Genomic DNA, 20,573 nt, shown 5'->3' with positions numbered 1-20,573 from the left:
GCCCAGCTTTTCCCATGATGTACTCTGCATATAAGTTAAATAAGCAGGGTGGCAATATACAACCTTGAGGTACTCTTTTCGCAATTTTGGAATCAGTTTGTTGTTCCATGTACAGTTCTATTACTTCCTGACCTGCATACAGATTTCTCAGGAGATAGGTCAGGTGGTCTGGTAGTCCCATCTCTTTAAGAATTTTCCACAGTTTGTTGTGATCCACACAGTCAAAGGCTTTGGCATAGTCAATAAAGCAGAAGTCGATGTTTTTCTGGAACTCTCTTGCTTTTTCTTGATCCAATGGATGTTGGTAATTTGATCTCTGGTTCCTCTGCCTTTTCTAAATCCAGCTTGAACACCTGGAATTTCATGGTTCACGTACTGCTGAAGTCCAGCTTGGAGAATTTTGGGCGTTACTTTGCTAGCGTGTGAGATGAGGGCAATTGTGCAGTGGTTTGAGCATTCTTTGATATTGCCTTTCTTTGGGATTGGAATGAAAATTGACCTTTTCCAGTCCTGTGACCACTGCTGAATTTTCCAAATTTGCTGGCATGTTGAGTGCAGCACTTTTCACAGCATCATCTTGTAGGATTTGAAATAGCTCAACTGGAATTCCATCACCTCCACTAGCTTTTTTCATAGGGATGCTTCCTAAGGCCCACTTGACTTCACATTCCAGGATGTCTGGCTCTAGGTCAGTGATCACACCATCATGGTTATCTAGGTCATGAAGATTTTTTTTGTATAGTTCTGTGTATTTTTGCCACCTCTTCTTAATATCTTCTGCTCCTGTTAGATCCAAACCATTTCTGTCCTTTATTGTGCCCATGTTTGCATGAAATTGTCCCCTTGGTATCTCTAATTTTCTTGAAGAGATCTCTAGTCTTTCCCATTCTATTGTTTTCCTCTATTTCTTTGCATTGATCGCTGAGGAAGGCTTTCTTATCTCCCCTTGCATTCTTTGGAACTCTGCATTCAAATGGGTATATCTTTCCTTTTCTCCTTTACCTTTAGCTTCTCTTCTTTTCTCAGCTATTTGTAAGGCCTCCTCAGACAACCATTTTGCCTTTTTGCATTTCTTTTTCTTGGGGATGATCTTGATCACTGCCTCTTGTACAATGTCACGAACCTCCGTCCATAGTTCTTCAGGCATTCTATCAGATCTAATCCCTTGAATCTATTTTTCACTTTCATTGTATAATTGTAAGGGATTTGAGCTAGGTCATACCTGAATGGTTTCTAGTGGTTTTCCCTACTTTCTTCAATTTTTGTCTGAATTTGGCAATAAGGAGGTCATGATCTGAGCCACAGTCAGCTCCCAGTCTTGTTTATGCTGACTGTATAGAGCTTCTCCATCTTTGGCTGCAAAGAATATGATCAATCTGATTTAGGAATTGAGCATCTGGTGATGTCCATGTGTAGAGTCTTCTCTTGTGTTGTTGGAAGAGAGTGTTTTCTATGACCAGTGCGTTCTCTTGGCAGAACTCTATTAGCTTTTTCCCTGCTTCATTCTGTAATCCAAGGCCACATTTGCCTGTTAGTCTGGGTATCTCTTGACTTCCTACTGTTGCATTCCAGTCCCCTATAATGAAAAGGACATCTTTTTTGGGTGTTCGTTCTAAAAGGTCTTGTAGGTCTTCATAGAACCGTTCAACTTCAGCTTCTTCAGCATTACTGGTCAGGGCATAGACTTGGATTACCGTGATATTGAATGGTTTGCTTTGGAAACAAACAGAGATCATTCTGTCGTTTTTGATGTTGCATCCAAGTACTGCATTTCAGACTCTTTTGTTTACTATGATAACTACTCCATTTCTTCTAAGGGATTCCTGCCCAAGGTGTAGATATAATGGTTATCTGAGTTAAATTCACCCATTCCAGTCCATTTTAGTTCACTGACTCTTAAATGTTGATGCTTACTCCTGCCATCTCCTGTTTGACCACTTCCAATTTGCCTTGATTCATGGACCTAACATTCCAGATTCCTATGCAATATTGCTCTTTACAGCATCAGATTTTACTTTCATCACCAGTCACATCCACAGCTGGGTGTTGTTTTTGCTTTGGCTCTGTCTCTTCATTCTTTCTGGAATTATTTCTCCACTGATCTCCCATAGCATATTGGGCCCTTATTGACCTGGGGAGTTCATCTTTCAGTGTCCTATCTTTTTGCCGTTTCATACTGTTCATGGGGTTCTCAAGGCAAGAATACTGAAGTGGTTTGGCATTCTCTTCTCCAGTGGACCACGTTTTGTCAGTGACTTTTATAGTATGCAAATTATACGTCACTTAAGCTGTTTCAAGAAAAGATCACTGAAGGATGCTCTGTAATATAATAGGGTCACTTAAGAATGATTTAGGGTGTGGGTAAGAGTCATTGGAAGGCTTGAGGGACACATTTGGGGTCACTGGAGTATGATTTGAAGGTAAGTGCAGAAAGAAAGTTAGTGATTATTTGGAGATATTGTTGAGGACTGTTGGAGAGTGCTCTGGGTCAGAGTCTGGATCAGTGGAGTATGATTTGGAGATGGACAGGGTGTGGAAGGCAGTTTGAAGTGCAGTTGGGGGAATCTCACTTTGAGTAGTTGGGAGTATATGGAAGAGTGATAGGGCCTTTGGAAATTAGTTTTGCTGGGAGTGGGATTGGTCAATGAAATGTTTGGTGGTGGTGGGGAGTTTGGAGTTAGAGCTGGTGACTGTTGGAATTGATTTGGGGTGCAGGTGAAGGTCACATCCAAAGGTAGTTGAGAATGGAGTGGCTTGAGTGCCATCTGGGGGTCAAAAGAGTATGGTTCGAAGGGTACATGGAGAGTGGTTTAGGGTCAATGCAGGGTGTTTGGGGTGCACATTGGGGGGAGATGAGTGTGATTTGGAAGTGCTCTTTGGACACTCAAGGTTTCAGGGCTGATTGTAGATGGTTGGGGGAACAACTTGGGGTATTGGAGGGTAGCTTATTCGTGCAGCTTGGGTGTACATGGGAGGTAGATTTGGGGTACTGCTTTGGGATCAATGGACAGTAGTTTGGGGATACAATTTGGGAGATGTGAAACGTGGTTTGGAGTTCATTTGGGGCACGGAGGGCAGTTGGGGGAATTCAGAGGTGTGCTGGCGGCTGACAGAAGGAAGTTTGGGGTGTTCGTCGCGGGGTGACTTGGGGTGAGAGGACACTACTCTGATCACTGAGGGGGCGTGGCCTTGGTATGAGAAAGCTCCACAGCCTCGAGAAAGCGTGTGCGCACGCGCTCCGAGCTGGTTCGCTCCTGGCGCTCCCAGGGCAGGAAAATCGAAGACCCGAACTAGCGCCTGCGCACTCGGACTCCGCCGCTGCTGTGGTCTCGCGCCCCGCCCCCCGTCTCCCCCCCCCCGACCCCGCCCCTCCAGGCTCGCGCTTAGCGGCGGAGGTGGAGGTGGAGGTGCTGTTGGGAGCCAACCGACCCGAGTTGAAGGTGGGGGGCCGGGGTCCACCGCCCGCGACGGAGCGGGGTACTCCTCTCCTACCCTCCCCGCGTCCCCAGTCTGGCCCCCACGGCTCACAGTCGCGCGGCCGAACGCGGCCCGCGGGCAGGGCGTGGAAAGGGAGTAGGCAGGAGCCCGGGGACGAGCTGGGGGCAGCGAGGGAGGGGCGCGCCCCCCGCCATTGCCTGCACGGACACCGCCTATGCCGCGGGCGCGGACACTAGGTGAGTGAAGCCGGCTTGGGGTTGTAGGAGAGGAGACTGGGTGGGGTGAAGGCCCGGAAACGCCGACCGGCGATGTACCTGCGCTCGCACCCCCGACCTCTGACTCCGTGGTCTCCCCCTCGACCCCTGACTTACCTGGCTACATCTTTCTTTAATCTGGAACCCCTGCCAATTTTGGCCCAAGGACCTCTGGACTGACCCCTGACTAACCATATTCTGGCCTGTTGTGATCCTCAACCTTTGTTTTGCCCCCCTAAATCTAGTCCTGACCCCAGAGCATCCTTGACCTGACCCCAGATCCTTGCCTGACCCTGTTCCATCTCCGAAGCTCATCTTGCCTTGTCTTGATTACCCCAATTTTTGTCCTGATGCTTCACGTGCCTGTTCCCTAAACTCTAGTCCAGTCTCTGGACCCCTACCAGTCATGTCCTGTCTGCTAAACTCCAGTCTGATCCAGGTCTGTCCTGATGCCCAACCTCTGACTTCTGTACTTTCTCCCCCAGGTCCCCCTCCTGACTCCTGAACTCCATCCTGGCCCATCAGCTTTAGACTCTCCCTCTTGCCTCCTGCCATGCCCCTGCCCCCAAATCTATGTCGTTTCCCCTTGTCTTCCCTAGGCCCACCACTGTCCTCATTCCTATCTTCATTCTGTCCAGATCTTTTCCTGTTCCTTACCTTTATCCTGAACCTGCCCTTTTCCCTACCCTCTTCCTTGACTACTGTCTTGTCTTGGCCTGTCCTCCATCATGTCTTCTGACTGCCCTTTTATACTGAACCCGATCCCTGCCTGCTCTTTTGTCCTCTACTTTTTCTCTGGCCTTTGTCCTGAACCTCACTCTATCCCATTCTCTGGCCAGTGTCTTGGCTCCTTTTCTGTCTTATCTTTTGACCTCCATCCTACAATGACTCTGATTCTGTTTTGTTCCCTATACTCCTTCCTGTTCTGTCCCTTCATCCTGTCCCAGGCCCCTATTATGCCCCTTACCATGCCCTTCCATGCCATTCAGATCTCCCTTCTTCGTAACATCCACTTTCCATCTCCTTTGAGCCTAGAAGGACAGGAGTCCCATTATACCTTCCCCTTGAACTTGGAGGTTCCACTGTACCCATTATCTCTGAAATTCATCCCGGAAGTTTTTCTTAGCGTGAGCAAATAAATAGCAAACAACCTTGTGGGCCCCCTGCGACTGAGGGAGTTTTCACATGTGATTTCTCTCATCCCCCACCAAGTGATCTCACACAGAAATTGCATTTCTCTCCCTGCCCCAGGAGGGCATGGAACTGTTCCTGTGCCCCCCCACTCCCCAAGTGTGAAAGAGCACCCTAAATTATTCAGTGACTCTCTGACAGTCTGTGAAGTCTGGTCATGTTTCCAACCTTGCTAGGTTGGGGCTGATGTGAGTCCTCTAGGTCATGTTGTCCCCATCTCCTGGTCTTGATCCTGGGTGCCATGATCCCTGCTTTCCTGGCCTGAAAAAAGTCCATTCTAGGCCAGAGGCTTCAGGACTTGGTAGACGTAGGATGCAGGCAGGAGTTTATCCTTTTCCTCTCAGCAGGAAGCAATACAAATCTTGATGCTAAGTCCATCCTACCTCTGCAGGCAGGTCTGTGTGTATTGGGTGTGTGGTGGGGGTCTCTGTTAGAATCAGGCCCATCCAGTAGTGATAGTAGTAACAACAAGAAAAAATATGAAGTTCTCTCACTGTCTGAATCTCCTTGATTTTTGAGGACAGACAAGGAGAATTTGAGTAGTGAGGAGGTAACATGTCATTCAATTCTGTTTTATTCCTGTATTTCTCATAGAGAATAGTGAGAGTGTGAATAATGAAATAACGGACCTGTTTCATTTATCCAAACCTGTTAATGACAACACAAACATCTATCTCTATCCTAGTGAATTTGGTACCCAAGTTCTGAGAGCAGAGTTTGAATAGTTCAGACAGTGAAAGTTACTAAGTTATCTGAAGGTATTTTGTTTTAGCATTTTACAGAGTGAGTAGGGAGAGTTCAGGTAGTGAAGGATAATGGCTTTAACTCAGAAATGTGTTCAGATCTACTAATTTTCCCGTGCTCCAGTGGCAAGGATTGGGATAGTAAGGGCATCTCATTATAGAAATATGTTCGGTTCCTGTTATTTTGCCTGGTGAGTAAAGAAAGCTCAGAGAGTGAGGAAAAGGGAAAGTGTGAAAAAGGAAAAGGACAGCTCAGAGATTGAGTCCTATCTCAGAAATGTATCAAAGTCCATTCACTTCCTGTATTTGGATAGTGAGAGTTCAGACAATTTTTCTGAATATATTTGGTTCCTGCGTTTTTGATGTTGAGTAGGGAGAGGCTGGATAATGAGGAAAAACAGCTCTGTTTCAAATATGTCTTGTTTGGCAAGTAGAGAAGGTTCTATATCTGGGTGGCAAGTAGAGAGGGTTTTGAGGCTGAAATGTGTGTGTGTGTGTATTTGATTCCTGAGTTTGGACTGGGAAGAAACAATTATGTATGACATATTACATATACATATTGACCACTTACCATGGGCCAGGCTGTCCTGAACTGTCCCAAGCAAGCTTTGGATGTCTTAGCTCTTGTCATGCTCACAATCACCCTGTGAGTTATATACTGCTGTCATCACCCCCATTTTACAAATGAAGATGTTGAGTAACAGAGAAGTTGAGTGACTTTCCCAAGCAGTCACACAGCCAGGCAGTGGCAGAGCTGAGTTGAATCCCAGACCCACCACTTGCTAGCCCTACAGGAAGAGGCCACAGGAGGCTCAGGTCCCCACTAAGGTGTGGCTTAGAGGTGGTTGTCTTCTCAGTTCAGTTCGGTTGCTCAGTCCTGTCTGACTCTTTGCGACCCCAGGGACTGCAGCACGCCAGGCTTCCCTGTCCATCACCAACTCCCAGAGCTTACTCAAACTCATGTCTATTGAGTCAGTGATGCCATCCAACCATCTCATCCTCTGTCGTCCCTTTCTCCTCCCACCTCCAATCTTTCCCAGCATCAGGGTCTTTTCCAATGAGTCAGGTGGCTCTTCGCATCAGGTGGCCAAAGGATTAGAGTTTCAGCTTCAGCATCAGTCCTTCCAATGAATATTCAGGACTGATTTCCTTTAAGATGGACTGGTTGGATCTCCTTGCAGTCCAGGGGACTCTCAAGAGTCTTCTGCAACACCACGGTTCAAAAGCATCAATTCTTTGGCGCTCACCTTTCTTTACAGTCCAACTCTTACATCCATACATGACTACTGGAAAAACCAAACCTTTGACTAGACGGACCTTTGTTGGCAAAGTAATGTCTCTGCTTTTTAATATGCTGTCTAGGTTGGTCATAACTTTTCTTCCAAGAAGCAAGCGTCTTTTAATTTCATGGCTGCAGTCACCATCTGCAGTGATTTTTGAAGCCCAAAAAAAAAACAAAGTCTGTCACTGTTTCCATTGTTTCCCCATCTTTTTGCCATGAAGTGATGGAACCAGATGCCATGATCTTAGTTTTCTGAATGTTGAGTTTTAAGCCAACTTTTTCACTCTCCTCTTTCACTTTCATCAAGAGGCTCTTTAGTTCTTTCTCGCTTTTGCCATAAGTGTGGTGTCATTTGCATATTAGAGGTTATTGATATTTCTCCCGGCAATCTTGATTCCAGTTTGTACTTCATCCAGTCCAGTATTTCTCATGATGTACTCTGCATATAAGTTAAATAAGCAAGGTGAAACTGTACAGCCTTGACAGATTCGTTTCCTGATTTGGAACCAGTCTGTTGTTCCATGTCCGGTTCTAACTGTTGCTTCTTGACCTGCATACAGATTTCTCAGGAGGCAGGTCAGGTGGTCTGGTATTTCCATCTCTTTAAGAATTTTCCACAGTTTGTTGTGATCCACACAGTCAAAGGCTTTGGCATAGTCAATAAAGCAGAAGTAGATGTTTTTCTGGAACTTTCTTGCTTTTTCTTGATCCAGTGCATGTTGGCAATTTGACCTCTGGTTCCTCTGCCTTTTCTAAATCCAGCTTGAACACCTGGAAGTTCACAGTTCACGTACTGTTGAAGCCAAGCTTGGAGAATTTTGAGCATTACTTTGCTAGCATGTGAGATGAGGTAGTGTGGTAGTTTGTGTGGTAGTTTTAGCATCCTTTAGCATTGCCTTTCTTTGGGATTAGAATGAAAACTGACCTTTTCCAGTCCTGTGTCCACTGCTGAGTTTTCCAAATTTGCTGGCATATTGAGTGCAACACTTTCACAGCATCATCTTGTAGGATTTGAAATAGCTCAACTGGAATTCCATCACCTCCACTAGCTTTGTTCGTAGTGTTGCTTCCTAAGCCCCACTTGACTTCACATTCCAGGATGTCTGGCTCTAGGTGAGTGATCACACCATCATGGTTATCTAGGTCATGAAGATCTTTTTTGTACAGTTCTTCTGTGTATTCTTGCCACCTCTTCTTGATATCTTCTGCTTCTGTTAGGTCCATGCCATTTCTGTCCTTTATTGTGCCCATCTTTGTCTTGTGGGGGCTTTGCCTCCAATTAAATAAAAAAAAAAGTCATGGAGTAGGCCAACGATGTGTGTGGGTGACTCTGCCCTGCCTCGCCCAAGAGTGCCAGTTACCTGCTCTTCCCTCCTTACTCTCGCCCCAACCCACCTCTGAGTTTATTATGTAGTTATTAGCAATTGTGAATGACATAGTGTGAGTTTCCTTGCATTTTGAAATGTCTTCCAAAGTTACTTGGCCTCTGTTGGTTGGCTTTGTTTGCGCCCTTTACCTGTTTTCCAGATGTGGAAACGTAAGCCTTGAGACTCAGTCTGCATAGCCGGCCAGATACCCTGTCCCTCTCAGCCCTGATTTTATAAACATCCCCCTTCCAAGCATCCTTGGTGTCCCACAAGACGGGGGTTGGGGTGCAATGGCTGAGAGGACACTCCCCACCAACACCCAGCTGCCCAGCTTGTGGCTTCTGCCTCCATCAGCCCCAGGCAGTGAAGGGAGGGAGAAGGAGGGTGATGAAAGTGGCCTTTGTGTCCCATGCCGGAAATCTCACAGCCAGGAAGAAAGGTGGGCAGGTTAGCAGGAGGCCTGTAGCATTCACATGGGGCGTTGCTGATACAGAGCAAGTTTCTTTCCAGCCTTGGCCCACCTGTCAAGTGGGGAGGGAGCTTTCCTCACTCTGCTCTTTCACATCCAGGCCTGGGCTGCTGTCGGGCCTGGGCTGGGCTTGGGGCCTGAGGGCACAGAGCAGATGGTCCCTAGGAGCTCAGGATGTGTGTGGGGTGTGCCGGGGCAGGCCCAAAGCCCAGGTGGTGGTGTAGGGGAAACAGTCAGTCCTTTGGTCTGGTCCATCACAGAGACTGATAGCCTCCCATTTCCTTGACTCCTGGCCAGAAATGCCCCAGGGGGTGGGGGAGACCCAGCCTGGATGTGAAGCATGAACCTCCCCCACTCCTCCCCTGCAGGAGTTGCCTCTGTCAACCTGCAATCCAGCACCCCGCCCCCGCAGTTCTGACTGTAGCTGCTCTCACGCCTCTGTGATCAGAGTTGGGCCTCTTCACCTGTGCGGGGGGGCGGGGGCCGCTTTCATCTCTCCAAGCTCGCTCTGTGGAGCTGGGTCTGTGCCATCCTCTCAGGTGTGTAGGGGTCGGGCGGAGGGGTGGTTAAACCACTGGTGTGTTTCTGCCCCTTGCTGGGATGATTTCTTGTGACACTGCAGAAGGTTGTAGGGTCCTGAGACATGGTCTCTCTTAGAAAAGTGGACCTTGTTTGTCCCACTTTGGGAAACTGTTCCCTTAACAAGGGTGGGAATTGCATTCCGACCTTCTCCCACACCTGCCTTGCCTTGCCTTGGGAGGAAAGGGTAAAGGGTCTCCAGAAAGTGATGGGTGCTGCCCCAAGAGACACACACCCAGTGTATACCCACGTCCTTCCGTGTGCTTAGCCTCTCCTCAGACCTCCAGCCTTTGGCTCCTAGGGTGGGCAGGATTGAATCTGGGCACTTGGGCAGCACCAGAGGCAGCTCCCACTCCCACGACCATTAGCCCTTCCTTCTCGGTCCTCTGCTAGGTATATGGGGTAAGGGGGGAGGTCCAGGCTCTCTTCTTGGCCATGCTGGACCCCCGGGGGAAACATGACTCCAAGACAGTTCTTAAGGGTGACCCAAGCCCTGGTGTCAGGCAGGCAAGGGTTAAAAGGTATGGGCTGGCCCAGTCCCTGGCCAGGTAGGCTGGGCCATTACCTAGTGGGAGGTGGCCTAGGCATCCGCCACTGGGCTCACCACTTATTGCCACTACCAGCGGGAGCAGGGCCTGGTTGAAGCAACTTTTTTTTTTTTGAGGTACCTGAGGCCACCCCACAGCACCTCTCTGACTGGTGAGCACCTGGGAGCAGTGGGACCAGGGGCGAGGGGTGAGGGGAGAAGGGCATGGGTATACTGAAGTTCCCTGCCAGAGAGAGCGAGGTTTGTGTGAGAGGCACAACCAGGAAGGAGGGCCTGGCTAAAGGGGCAAAGCCTAAAATGTCCAATTTCCTTTCCTGGCATGAAGCCAGTTCCTTGCTGGAAGTGGATGAGGGGAAGGGATGGGGGAGAAGAGAAAGGGGCACCCTTTTAGCAGAAGAGTGCCGCTTCTCCACTCCCCCCTACTTCCTGTCCCCTTTCCTCCACTGCCAGGGTAGCCCCTGCCCTCCTACAACCCAGGGCTTAGCCCCCTAGGAAAGCGTTGACTGGGGTATTGAGAAACTGCCTCCCACTCCTGTCTGCCCACCACCCCTATCTGTTCCCCTAGAGGGGGCCCCAGAGGAACCTCTCGGGCAGTGTATGGAACAGTCTAATACATCAGGAGTTGTTATTTGCTCCAGAGATGGCAGGATGTAGAAATGGGGGTCCCACTGAGGTATTGGGGTGCCACCCAGGTGAGGTGTCTTGGTTGTAAACAGTCATTACAGCCAGGAATTTCTTTCTCTGCTGTGGTGTCAGAAGGGCAGACCTGAAAAACCTGCTGGGCCCGCCGCCTCTGGGTGTGTGTGTGGGGGCCCTTTGCAGCTCTCTCCCTGCAGCCCATCCTCAGATAGGACAGGGACACAGGGTCACCAGTGGGGAAACCCAGGGGCTGGTTGGGAATGTGTTGGGGAGGGAACTGCTGGGATCCCCTCTTTCTCACCATCCTTGGGTGGGAACCAGGCTGCCCCAGGCCCCCAGACCAGTGTGTAGAGGGTAGGCGAGTGGAGGCAGAGGCTTGGGAGCGGGTGTGAGAGGGTGGGGGTGTGGGGCGTTGACCTGTGTCTAAGCTGCCTGATGACCCCATGACTCAGGCCCTAGCTATGTCCATGAAGTCAGGCTGACAGGGTGTGGAGTCGGGGTTCCTGTCTGGACCCCGTGTGGACTTCCAGGATGCCACAAGCTTTACAAGCTCCCAGGGAAGGAAGGCTGAGGGAGATGGAAGGAAGATGAAGCAGCCCAGTGTGGGATGTAGGAGTGATCCTGGTGAATGGGCCCATTGGAGAGGAGTTGAGGCTCCTGTTGGGGTTAAGGAAGGTTTAGGGGAGCCCTCCTCAAACCCAAATGGGAGCTGGGGAAGAAGGAATCCCTGGAGCCAAGGAACAGAGGAATCAAAGCTGGGACCTCAAGGAAAGCCTGCCATGCCAGACGATGTCAGACCTTGGAAGGTGGCTGCTGCCTGGAGGTGCAAAATAGCTTTAGGGACTGACCCCACCCCTGACTTTGAGGATTAGGAACCCTTGCTTGGTTGGAGGGGCATAGACCCCAAGAGGTGGGCGAGAGGCCTGCTGAGAGACTGCTGGCACCCTATTAGCAGCTTGGCCGTGTACTCCAAGATACACATGGGGAAGGGGCTTGAACCCACCTCACCAAGGCTGCCTGGGTCTTCTCCACACCTGGCCAGCACATAACGACAAGCTGGGGATTGTGGAGGCAGGTAGAGATGGAACCTCTGTAGCCTCAGGAGGTCCTCCCAGTCGCCTGCTGCCAAGGTCAGACCAGGTGGTGGGAGGTGATGTCACCTAGCTGCCCAGCTGGGGACTGAGCAGGCTGTGGGAGGGAGGGAGCAAACTCCAGAGGAAGGGATGAGGGCAGGGCTGGCAAGCAGCCAAGGCCAGCTCCATGGTCAGCCAGGGTGTCTGAGGCAGAGAAGGAGGCAGTCGCTTGTTATCTGCAGCTGTGGACTTTGCCACTCCCAGTCCTGGCAGGGTAACTTCCCTATGCCTGTGCAGGACAGGCTGGCATGCTGGGTGGGGCTGGATGGGTCCTGAGGCCAAGCGAACACTTCTGCTGCTGCACCAGGGCCACAGGATGGAGTTGGGACAAGGAGCAACTCACAGACTTTGCAGTCATTCTGTTATTCACCCAGCAGACACTCCCTGAGCACTTGCTGTGTGCCCGGAAGTATTCTGAATGCCAGAGATACTGATACATTTTCCGTTCTCATAAAGGTACAAGGGAGGCATAGTCTTGACATAGTGTGGGGGCCCACCTCTGGAAGTCACCCTGAAGCCCCAGAATATAAGAGAGAACCAGGGGCTGGAGTGGCCAGAGGGGAAAGTGCACTCCAGACAGCAGCCGCAGCCTGAGCAAAGGCCTGGAACCCTGATGGGCTGAGAGGTTATGAGGGATTCGTGAGGTTCAGCACCTCTGGGGAGGGGGAGTGTTGGACCAGAGGGTGGGCCTGGCTACATCCTTAGCCATCGGTGGATTATTTCATCTCTTTGTGTCTTACCTCGAAAATGGAGGTAATGATGATCACAGAAATTGCCATCGCAGGGTGGTTGTGAGGATTAAATGTGACATATAAGGTAACTGTTCCAGGCACCCCGGTGGCTAATAAAGGCCCACTGTTGTTCTAGTTGGTTGTATCTGTACCATTAATTCTCCTTTCCCAGGCAAGACTCCTGACGGTGGCCGATGGGCCTCTGAGGAGGTGTTGTAAGTCCGCCCAGCTCCCCACTTGCTGTGCTCCCACTCAATGGGAAGGGAACCAAGGTACCCGGGCCTTGACATTGGCACAGATTCTGAGAGGGCAGGCCAAGCAGGTGGGTGGGGTCATGGTCCTCCTTATTCGCAGCTGGGGCACGGGAAGCTGGGTAGGGGTGGAGGGTGGGGGCGCATGCTGGATGATCCCCAGTGGCTCCCCTGCATCACTGCTAGGCCTTGTCCAGCCATCAGTCACGGCATCCTGACAGCTTCAGGATGGAAGTCAAAGGTCAGCTGATCAGCTCTCCCACCTTCAACGCCTCAGGTCGGTGTCTGGTTCCCCCTCCTGCTGCCTCCTCCCCTGCTCTGAGTTCCCACTCTCCTGCGTGGGGAAGAGTGGGTCGTGGCCCCATAGCTGCTCCAGGATGCCCCCCACCCTCTGATCTTCACTCCCTCTGTGTCCAGCTGCCCTGTTTGGAGAGGCTGCCCCCCAGATGAAGTCAGAGCGTCTACGGAGTCTGCTCGACCGGCAGCGGGCCCTGCAGGAGGCCCTGAGCCTGAAACTTCAGGAGCTGCGGAAAGTGTGTCTCCAGGAGGCGGTGAGGGCCAAAACCTAGGGGCATCTGTGGTAGGGGGAGGGGTGGAGGGGTCGGGGGAAGTAGGGGGGAGGAGCAGGGACATGGTAGGCAGACTGAGCCACTTGTCTGAGCTGGCGATTCCCCAAAGCTCAGCTTGGATGTCTTCGAATACGGTAATATTTTACCACAATCCCCTATCAACAATTTGAAATCCGAAGAAGAAGAAAAGCCTCAAAGACAAAAGAAGTTATTTCCCAAATGTGGCAGTAAAACCTGACCAGAAGTGACATGGGCTGATTTATAGTTTCGATTTACCTCTCTTGCTGCATACGTCCACACAGTTTGTCAGAAATGGTAATGTGGTTCAGAGCATGCAGCCCAGGCCCTGAAGGGACTGTCAGATAATATGTAGTATACAGATTGTGTCACCTTTATAAAAACTGTGAGATTCTGGATTCCAAAGCAGGCTTCCCTGCCTCCCATGCCCACCGGCCCTGGGCTTTGGGCCACGGAGGGGCTGAGAGTGTGCCACACACCCACCTGGTGGAGAATTAGGAGGAGGAAGAGAAATAACAGGTGTGGGCACTGAGCAGGGCTGGGCTCCTAGTCGGACTTCTGTACCTTTGTGTGTCATGACTGCTTTACCCCATCCCCCCAACTAACCCTTGGTAGTCTCCAACCACTGACCCCACTCAGGAGCTGACTGGCCAGTTGCCCCCCGAGTGCCCACTGGAGCCTGGTGAACGACCCCAGTTAGTCCGCCGGCGCCCTCCTGCAGCCCGTGCCTACCCTCCACCGCACCCCAACCCAGCACACCACTCCCTGTGCCCCACCGAGGTGAGCTGATGGGCACGCCGAGCAAGGTAGGGGTGGGACAGGATCCCGGAGGAAGCTGAGAGGGGCTTGTGGCCAGGGAAAGGAGAGACTAAGGTGGGGGGGCTTCCCGGGTGGCTCAGAATCCACCTGCAATGTAGGAGACCTGGTTTCCATCCCTTGGTGGGGAAGATCCCCTGGAGAAGGGAATGGCTACCCACTCTAGTATTCTTGCCTGGAGAATCTCATGGACAGAGGAGCCTGGTGGGCTGTAGTCCATAGGGTCACAAAGAGTGGGACACAACTGAGCTCCTTTCACTTTCACTTTCAAGGTGGGGAGGGAAGGAGCTTAAGGGAGGTGGCTTCCAGGTCTGAGAGCAGGTGCTGGTCCCTAACCGTCAGGATAAGCTTTTCCTTCTGCCCCAGGAAGATGAGCAGGTGTAGCTCTAATGCACACAAACCCTGCCCCCAGAGGAACAGTAGGCGCCCCGAGGAGGGGCAGGCCCTGCCCCCAGCCTATCCAGGCTCTGACACCGCCTGGTCCTGGCACCTGGCATTTCCATTTCCAACATCTGGTCCTGTCGCACCCTCTCGGGTGGGCCCCGCAGGAGCTGGCGCTTGAGGCCCTGGAGCGAGAGGTGTCTGTGCAACAGCAGATCGCCGCAGCTGCCCGCCGCCTGGCCTTGGCCCCTGAGCTCAGTGCTGAGCAGCGCCGGCGCCGGCGCCAAGTCCAGGCAGATGCCCTTCGGAGATTGCACGAGCTGGAGGAGCAGCTTGGGGAGGTCCGGGCCCGCCTTGGCCTCTCGGGGCTCCCGCCATCCCAGCCCCTGCCCCTGTCCACCGGAGGAGCCGTTATCACTGCCCAGGGCGTCTGCCTGGGCACGCGCCTCGCTCAGCTCAGCCATGGTGAGCCAGGCCCTGTTATCCCACCGACGAGAGCGGGAAGGTGGGCACTGGCTAAGGGACCTGGTAGGGGTGGAGTGGATGAGCAACCAGTGAAAATTGGGGGAGGTAGGCAGGACTTAGGGGACCCTAGCTGTGAGAGGAATTGTTGTAGACTGCTCCCAGGCAAGGGTGGGGACATTGGGAACAGGCCTCAGGAAAGTGAGGGACAGGGGCTTCCCTGGCAGTCCAGTGGTTAAGGCTCTGCACTTCCACTGCAGGGGGCACAGGTTTGATCTCTGGTACAAGAACTAAGATCCCTCATGCCACTCAGTGCAGCCCCCCCCCCAAAAAAGTGAGGGACTAAGCCCCTGGTGGTCTTGGATTTAGGTAAAGGTGGATTCTTGGGAAGTGTACCAGGTGGGGAGGAGACGGTCCAGTGGTGTAAGGGGGTGGCACCTAGGCCTGGCATTGATAAGCCTTGGTCTCCCCTTTTCACCTGTAGAGGATGTAGTTCTTCACTCAGAGAGCAGCTCCCTCTCAGAGTCTGGGGCCAGCCATGATAATGGTGAGAACCCTTGTGCCCTAAATTCTCCCATTCTTTGATGCATCGCCCCTGCCCTCCCTCTTCTGTTCCTCTTTAGCCACACCCCATCCTCTGGTGGAGCCCCATCTTCTTCACTTCACCTCCTTCCCCCGTCCATCCCATCAGCCCCAGTTCCTGCCCTCCTCCCTTGGTTCCTCCTCCACCTGTCCTACCCTGCCTAGCCCACTGCACCTCCCTACCTCCCTAGCCCCTGCCCTTTGCTTTGTCCACAAGCCTTCCATTGAATCCCCCCTCCACCATTTTCTCCCTTCTGCTCAGAGGAGCCCCGTGGCTGCTTCCCCCTGGCTGAGCGCCCCTCACCGCCCAAGGCCTGGGACCAGCTGCGGGCAGTCTCTGGGGGCAGCCCTGAGCGGCGAACCCCATGGAAACCACCCCCCTCGGATCTTTATGGGGATCTGAAGGGCCGGCGAAACTCTGTGGCCAGCCCCACCAGGTGAGGGTGAGCCCCTCCACTCCTTCCACAGAGCCAGGAGTGGGGGCTGAGCCTGGGTGGGCAGGAGGACCTGCTGGGAGGTACGGTCTCTAACCTGGCCCCCACCCCCACCCTGGGCCTGCATGTCTCTGTCTAGCCCTACACGCTCACTGCCCAGGAGTGCCTCCAGTTTTGAGGGGCGAAGTGTGCCTGCTACTCCTGTCCTCACCCGGGGCGCTGGCCCCCAGCTCTGCAAGTAAGTGGACTCTCAGGGTGAGTTTGAGGACCAGAGGAGGGAACTGGTAGTTCTAACAGGGAGTACTGGGGAGAGTATTTGGATTCCGAGAGTGTAGGACATAAAAGACTGGGCTTTGAATCCATCAGTTTTATTTTGATTTTCTGTGTACATTGTTTGAAAAAGCAAGAATTTGATTTATGCTTCAGAACTTTTGTTCCTAATGCATCCTGTTACATGATAAAGAAATATAGGTCAAATATCTTTTGGAATATGCCATACATATGTATGTGTAACATCACATTATAAATAAATTTTTTAATTGACCAAAAAAAGAAAAGAAAGGCTGGGTTTTGAAAGGTGAATAGGAGTTGTCTTGGTGGAGAAAGAGGGTGGGGATTGGGGGCAGAAGCATCGAAGTTGAGTATGGGCTTTTCTGTGCATTTTGGGGAAGTCATTTCCCTTCTCTGAATCTTGGTCTCCGCATTTGTGAAACAGGCATGTCAATATCTGTCTCTGGAAGAGGCTGTAGGCATAAATGAGTTCTGGTTAACATGTGCTGCATACCTACCATCTGCTAGGAATCAGTCCTTTACTTGGTTATCAAACTCATTTAGTTATCACAACATCCCTATGAGGTAGATGCCATTATTCTCATTGTAGAGATAAGAAACCTGAGACACAGAAAGGTTAACTAACTTGTTGGTAAACTGAAGACCTGGTATTTGAACCCAGACAAATTTGACTCAAGAGTCTGTGCTTTTAACCATGGTAGTCTCCTAGTCCTTAAATATGTACTTACCAAGTGCCTACTTTTTCCAGGCTGTGAACAAAAGTCCCCATCCTTGTGATGCTTGCATTCTATGAATAGTGTCCTCCCCTGGGAAAGGTTGGGGGCGGGAGGAGAAGGGGACGACGGAGAATGAGATGGCTGGATGGCATCACCGACTCTGTGGACATGAGTTTGAGTGAACTCCGGGAGTTGGTGATGGACAGGGAGGCCTGGCGTGCTGTGATTCATGGGGTCGCGAAGAGTCGGACACGACTGAGCGACTAAACTGAACTGCTATCATTCCCTCTGGAGCCCCTTGCCTCCATCTCCCTTGCAGCTAGCAGCCCCAGGCACTCCATGCATTTTCAACCCCTCTGCTCCCCAGTCCTGGCTAGGACCTCTGCTGCTCTTAATGTGCCACTCCCTAATGCCTTAACACCCCATTTCTAGTCCGGGGCCCATTTTGGAGTATGAAAATGAAGGCCCAGAGAGAGGCGTGTGTTCCGGGGGAGTGGGGGGCCGAGGGTACTCATCCCATCTGCCTGATATTGCTGACCCTTCTCCCATCACCCCCACCTCTGTGCCCCTAGACCCGAAGGCCTCCATTCTCGCCAGTGGTCCAGCAGCCAGGACTCCCAGATGGGCTTCCCACGGGTGGACCCTGTTTCCGACCGCACCTCCCTCTTCGCAGCTCGCACCCGCCGCAGCAATAGCTCCGAGGCCCTGCTGGTGGACCGGGCAGCCGGTGGGGGAGCCGGGTCCCCGCCCGCACCTCTGGTTCCCCCTGCCACCGGTCCCCCAGTCTGTAAGAGCAGTGAGGTGCTATATGAGCGCCCGCAGCCAACCCCTGCCTTCTCCTCCCGCACGGCTGGCCTCCCAGACCCTCCCCGGGCTGCCCGGCCCAGCTCAGCCGCGCCAGCCTCCCGCGGGGCCCCCCGGCTCCCACCCGTGTGTGGGGACTTCCTCTTGGACTATTCCCTGGATCGTGGCCTGCCCCGCGGGGCCGGCGGGACAGGCTGGGGGGAGCTGCTGCCCGCAGCGGAGGCTCCAGGACCCCTCTCCCGCCGGGATGGGCTCATCACCGGGCTCCCAGGGCCACCGCCTGTGTATTCAGCTGACGGCAGCAGCCCCCTCCTCCGCGGCAAGGACCCCCAGAGCCGTGCCCCCCGCACCAAGCCCTGTGGTCTGCCCCTGGAGGCCGCCGAGGGCCTGGAGGCACATCCCAACCCTCTGCTGTGGATGCCCCCGCCCGCCCGTATCCCCCCGGCTGGTGAGCGCATTGGCCACAAGAACCTTGCCCTGGAGGGGCTGCGGGACTGGTACATCCGGAACTCGGGACTGGCCTCAGGGCCCCAGCGCCGGCCTGGGCTCCCCCACATGGGCCCACAGCACCCGCCTTTCCTCCATGCCCGCTGCTATGAGGTGGGCCAGGCACTGTACGGGGCCCCCAGCCAGGCGCCGCTCCCGCACTCGAGGAGTTTCACGGCGCCCCCTGTCTCCGGCAGGTATGGGGGGTGTTTTTACTGATGGGTAGGGGTCTCTTGAGGCAGATGACAAAGGTGTCCAGGCCAGGGAGCAGCAAGTCATGGTAGCTAATGACAGGGACCACGAAAGAAGTAGCTGCAGCCTTGGCCTATGGTCCCTGGGCCCTGCCTGACCCGCGTTAATCCGTGGGGCCTCGGCGGAGGGGTATCTTGGGCCCCAGAAGCAGCAGTTCTTAACTATTCAAGAGTTGTAATAGTTAAACAGCCAGTGCATGTCAGCTGAAAATGAGCCTTGAAACTAGGGTGCTGGGAGGAAGGGTAGTCCTGTGCCCCTCACCTTTCTCTTCCTCTTTTCACCATGCCCCGCACCTGCGAGCCTAAAGGTACTCTCCTGTGCCTGTTTCCACCTCTTTAACGAGCCTCTTTTCCTCTTTCTGTGTCTTGTCTGTCTTTTCCTCTGTCCGGTCTTCCCACCCTGTCTTCTGGATTCCTGCTACCCCTTCTAAAGATACTACGCGGACTTCCTGTACCCCCCGGAGCTGAGCGCTCGTTTAAGTGACCTGACGCTAGAGGGGGAGCAGTCCTCCGGTTCTGACCCCCAGACCCCAGGAACACTGGTTTGACCCCTCTTCTGACATGCCCCTTATTGGCCTGGGCAAGACTCCAGTTTGGGGAGCGCACAGCTGACCTCGCTGAGCCCTGGGATAGGGTTGCTGTCACTCCTGGAGGTGGGCACCAACCTGATCATCCAAGGCCCCTCGCTCCCCATGGGCCCATAAAGGTGTCTGACACCCTGCATCTCCTTTCATGCCGTGCTGGGGACTGGGGGCCCTCCGCCAGCTTAAAAGAGAGGAGGTGATGTAATAGAGACTCCAAGCCCCTTCCTCCATTTCTGTTTACAGTTGTGATTTAGGTATTCACTGTCTTTCCCCAACACTAGACATTTTATAAGAAGGGAAACTGTGATCTCATCCTGGTTGGGTTCATTCCTGTCCCTGTGCCCAGCCTGTTCCATTCAGGAACCCCCTCCATAAAATGGACCAGATAAGGTCTTGGGGCCCAATTTAGGGCAGTCAGGAGACTGATGTGAACAGAACTCCCTGCCACCCATCCACTGGGACAGTTTTTTTTGGCAGAGGTGCCTACATTTGGAAGGAATGAAGTCTCTGCTCACATGTGGAAGGACTGAAGTCTGGGTGGGAGGCTTGGGTTCATTTTCCCTTCCCCAGGGGTGCCTGAAGGTGCCCCAGACCCTGTCTGTCTGTGCCCGCTGCCTCTGCCCACAGAATCAGATGGCTAAGCCTTTGGTGGCAGCCTCTGCCCTCTTCCCAATCAGGAAGCCCCACAGGAGGACCAAAGGGCAGAGCCATTGGGTGTTTTGTGTCCTGGAATGCTGCGGTGGTGGAACCTAGCATCTGGTAGATGCCAGTGAAATCCTCAAGTGGCGTCTTGCCACTGGCTCCATCACATCTTCCTTGGCTTTCCTTCCATCCACTACTTTTTAAAAAAAAATCCACACAAACTGTGTTTTCTATGATACCTTTCTGTGACTTTCTGAAACTGGGGGTTCCTCTACCCCCTTTACCTGGTGTGAAAACTTTTCTTTTTGTACCAATGGATCTGGACCCAAAACACTACCCACATTGGAAGGGGATTTCTATAATAAATGTGTAAACTGAACCCATGTATTGCTTCCCTATCTGCCTTGCCTTGGGGGCCCACTTCCTTACCTAAGATGACATATTTTAACAAGAATATATATATATATAGAGAGAGAGAGAGAGAGAGAGAGAGAGCGCTGTGGAAACAGCCTTTGATAACGTAATCTGCTTTGGTTTTACTTGCTTTGTGATGTGGGGCGACTTCTTCGCCTGTCCATGCCCAGATTCCTAGGCAAGAGCCCTTAGAGATACAAATGATGGCAGCAAACACTTCTTGCCCCTAACTCCCTTGTGTGTTAATGCCACTCTAGGGATTCCCTGGTAGAACAGTGGTTAGGACTCTGCACTTTCACTGCTGGAGGGCCAAGTTCAACCCCTGGTCAGGGAATTAAGATCCCACAAGCTGCTCAGCACAAAAAACCCACCACTCCAGAGGTAATAGATTTGAGAAAGGAACTGAAAGCTAATCTTTTCAGCTCACATAGGTGACAGGCTCAGTCAAAAAAGTCTCCAGCAGAATTGAAGAGCAGGTCACTTCTGGCCATTGAAACAC

The 20,573-nt window shown here is 52.4% G+C and overlaps 1 protein-coding gene across 6 annotated transcripts; it reads left to right on the top strand.

Annotated features, from left to right (window-relative positions):
- Positions 1-3,369: 3,369 nt before the first annotated feature.
- On the top strand, positions 3,370-20,043 carry CCDC120 (coiled-coil domain containing 120). 6 transcript variants are annotated; one of them, XM_088833689.1, is made up of 12 exons: positions 3,370-3,674; positions 9,113-10,022; positions 12,546-12,682; positions 12,811-12,901; positions 13,042-13,175; positions 13,851-13,991; positions 14,576-14,873; positions 15,355-15,417; positions 15,715-15,889; positions 16,026-16,124; positions 17,466-18,380; positions 18,868-20,043. In XM_088833689.1, exons 3-12 carry the CDS (start codon positions 12,629-12,631, stop codon positions 18,980-18,982), a joined length of 2,085 nt encoding a protein of 694 aa, XP_088689815.1. In that variant the 5' UTR covers positions 3,370-3,674; positions 9,113-10,022; positions 12,546-12,628; the 3' UTR covers positions 18,983-20,043. The 6 variants fall into 6 exon arrangements, with proteins under 6 accessions (XP_088689815.1, XP_055249293.1, XP_055249291.1 ...); XM_055393318.1 differs by having other exon boundaries at positions 9,988-10,022; positions 12,546-12,645; positions 17,466-20,043; XM_055393316.1 differs by lacking the exon at positions 9,113-10,022 and having other exon boundaries at positions 12,546-12,645; positions 17,466-20,043.
- The last annotated feature ends 530 nt before the right edge of the window (positions 20,044-20,573 follow it).

This window comes from Moschus berezovskii, chromosome X (assembly GCF_049115385.1).
Source record: "Moschus berezovskii isolate FMDL1 chromosome X, NW_MosBer_1.0, whole genome shotgun sequence".
In the NCBI taxonomy this organism is placed as follows: Eukaryota; Metazoa; Chordata; class Mammalia; order Artiodactyla; family Moschidae; genus Moschus; species Moschus berezovskii.
The sequence above is the reverse complement of the archived record's forward strand: the minus strand, read 5'-3'. Positions and strand labels throughout refer to the sequence as shown.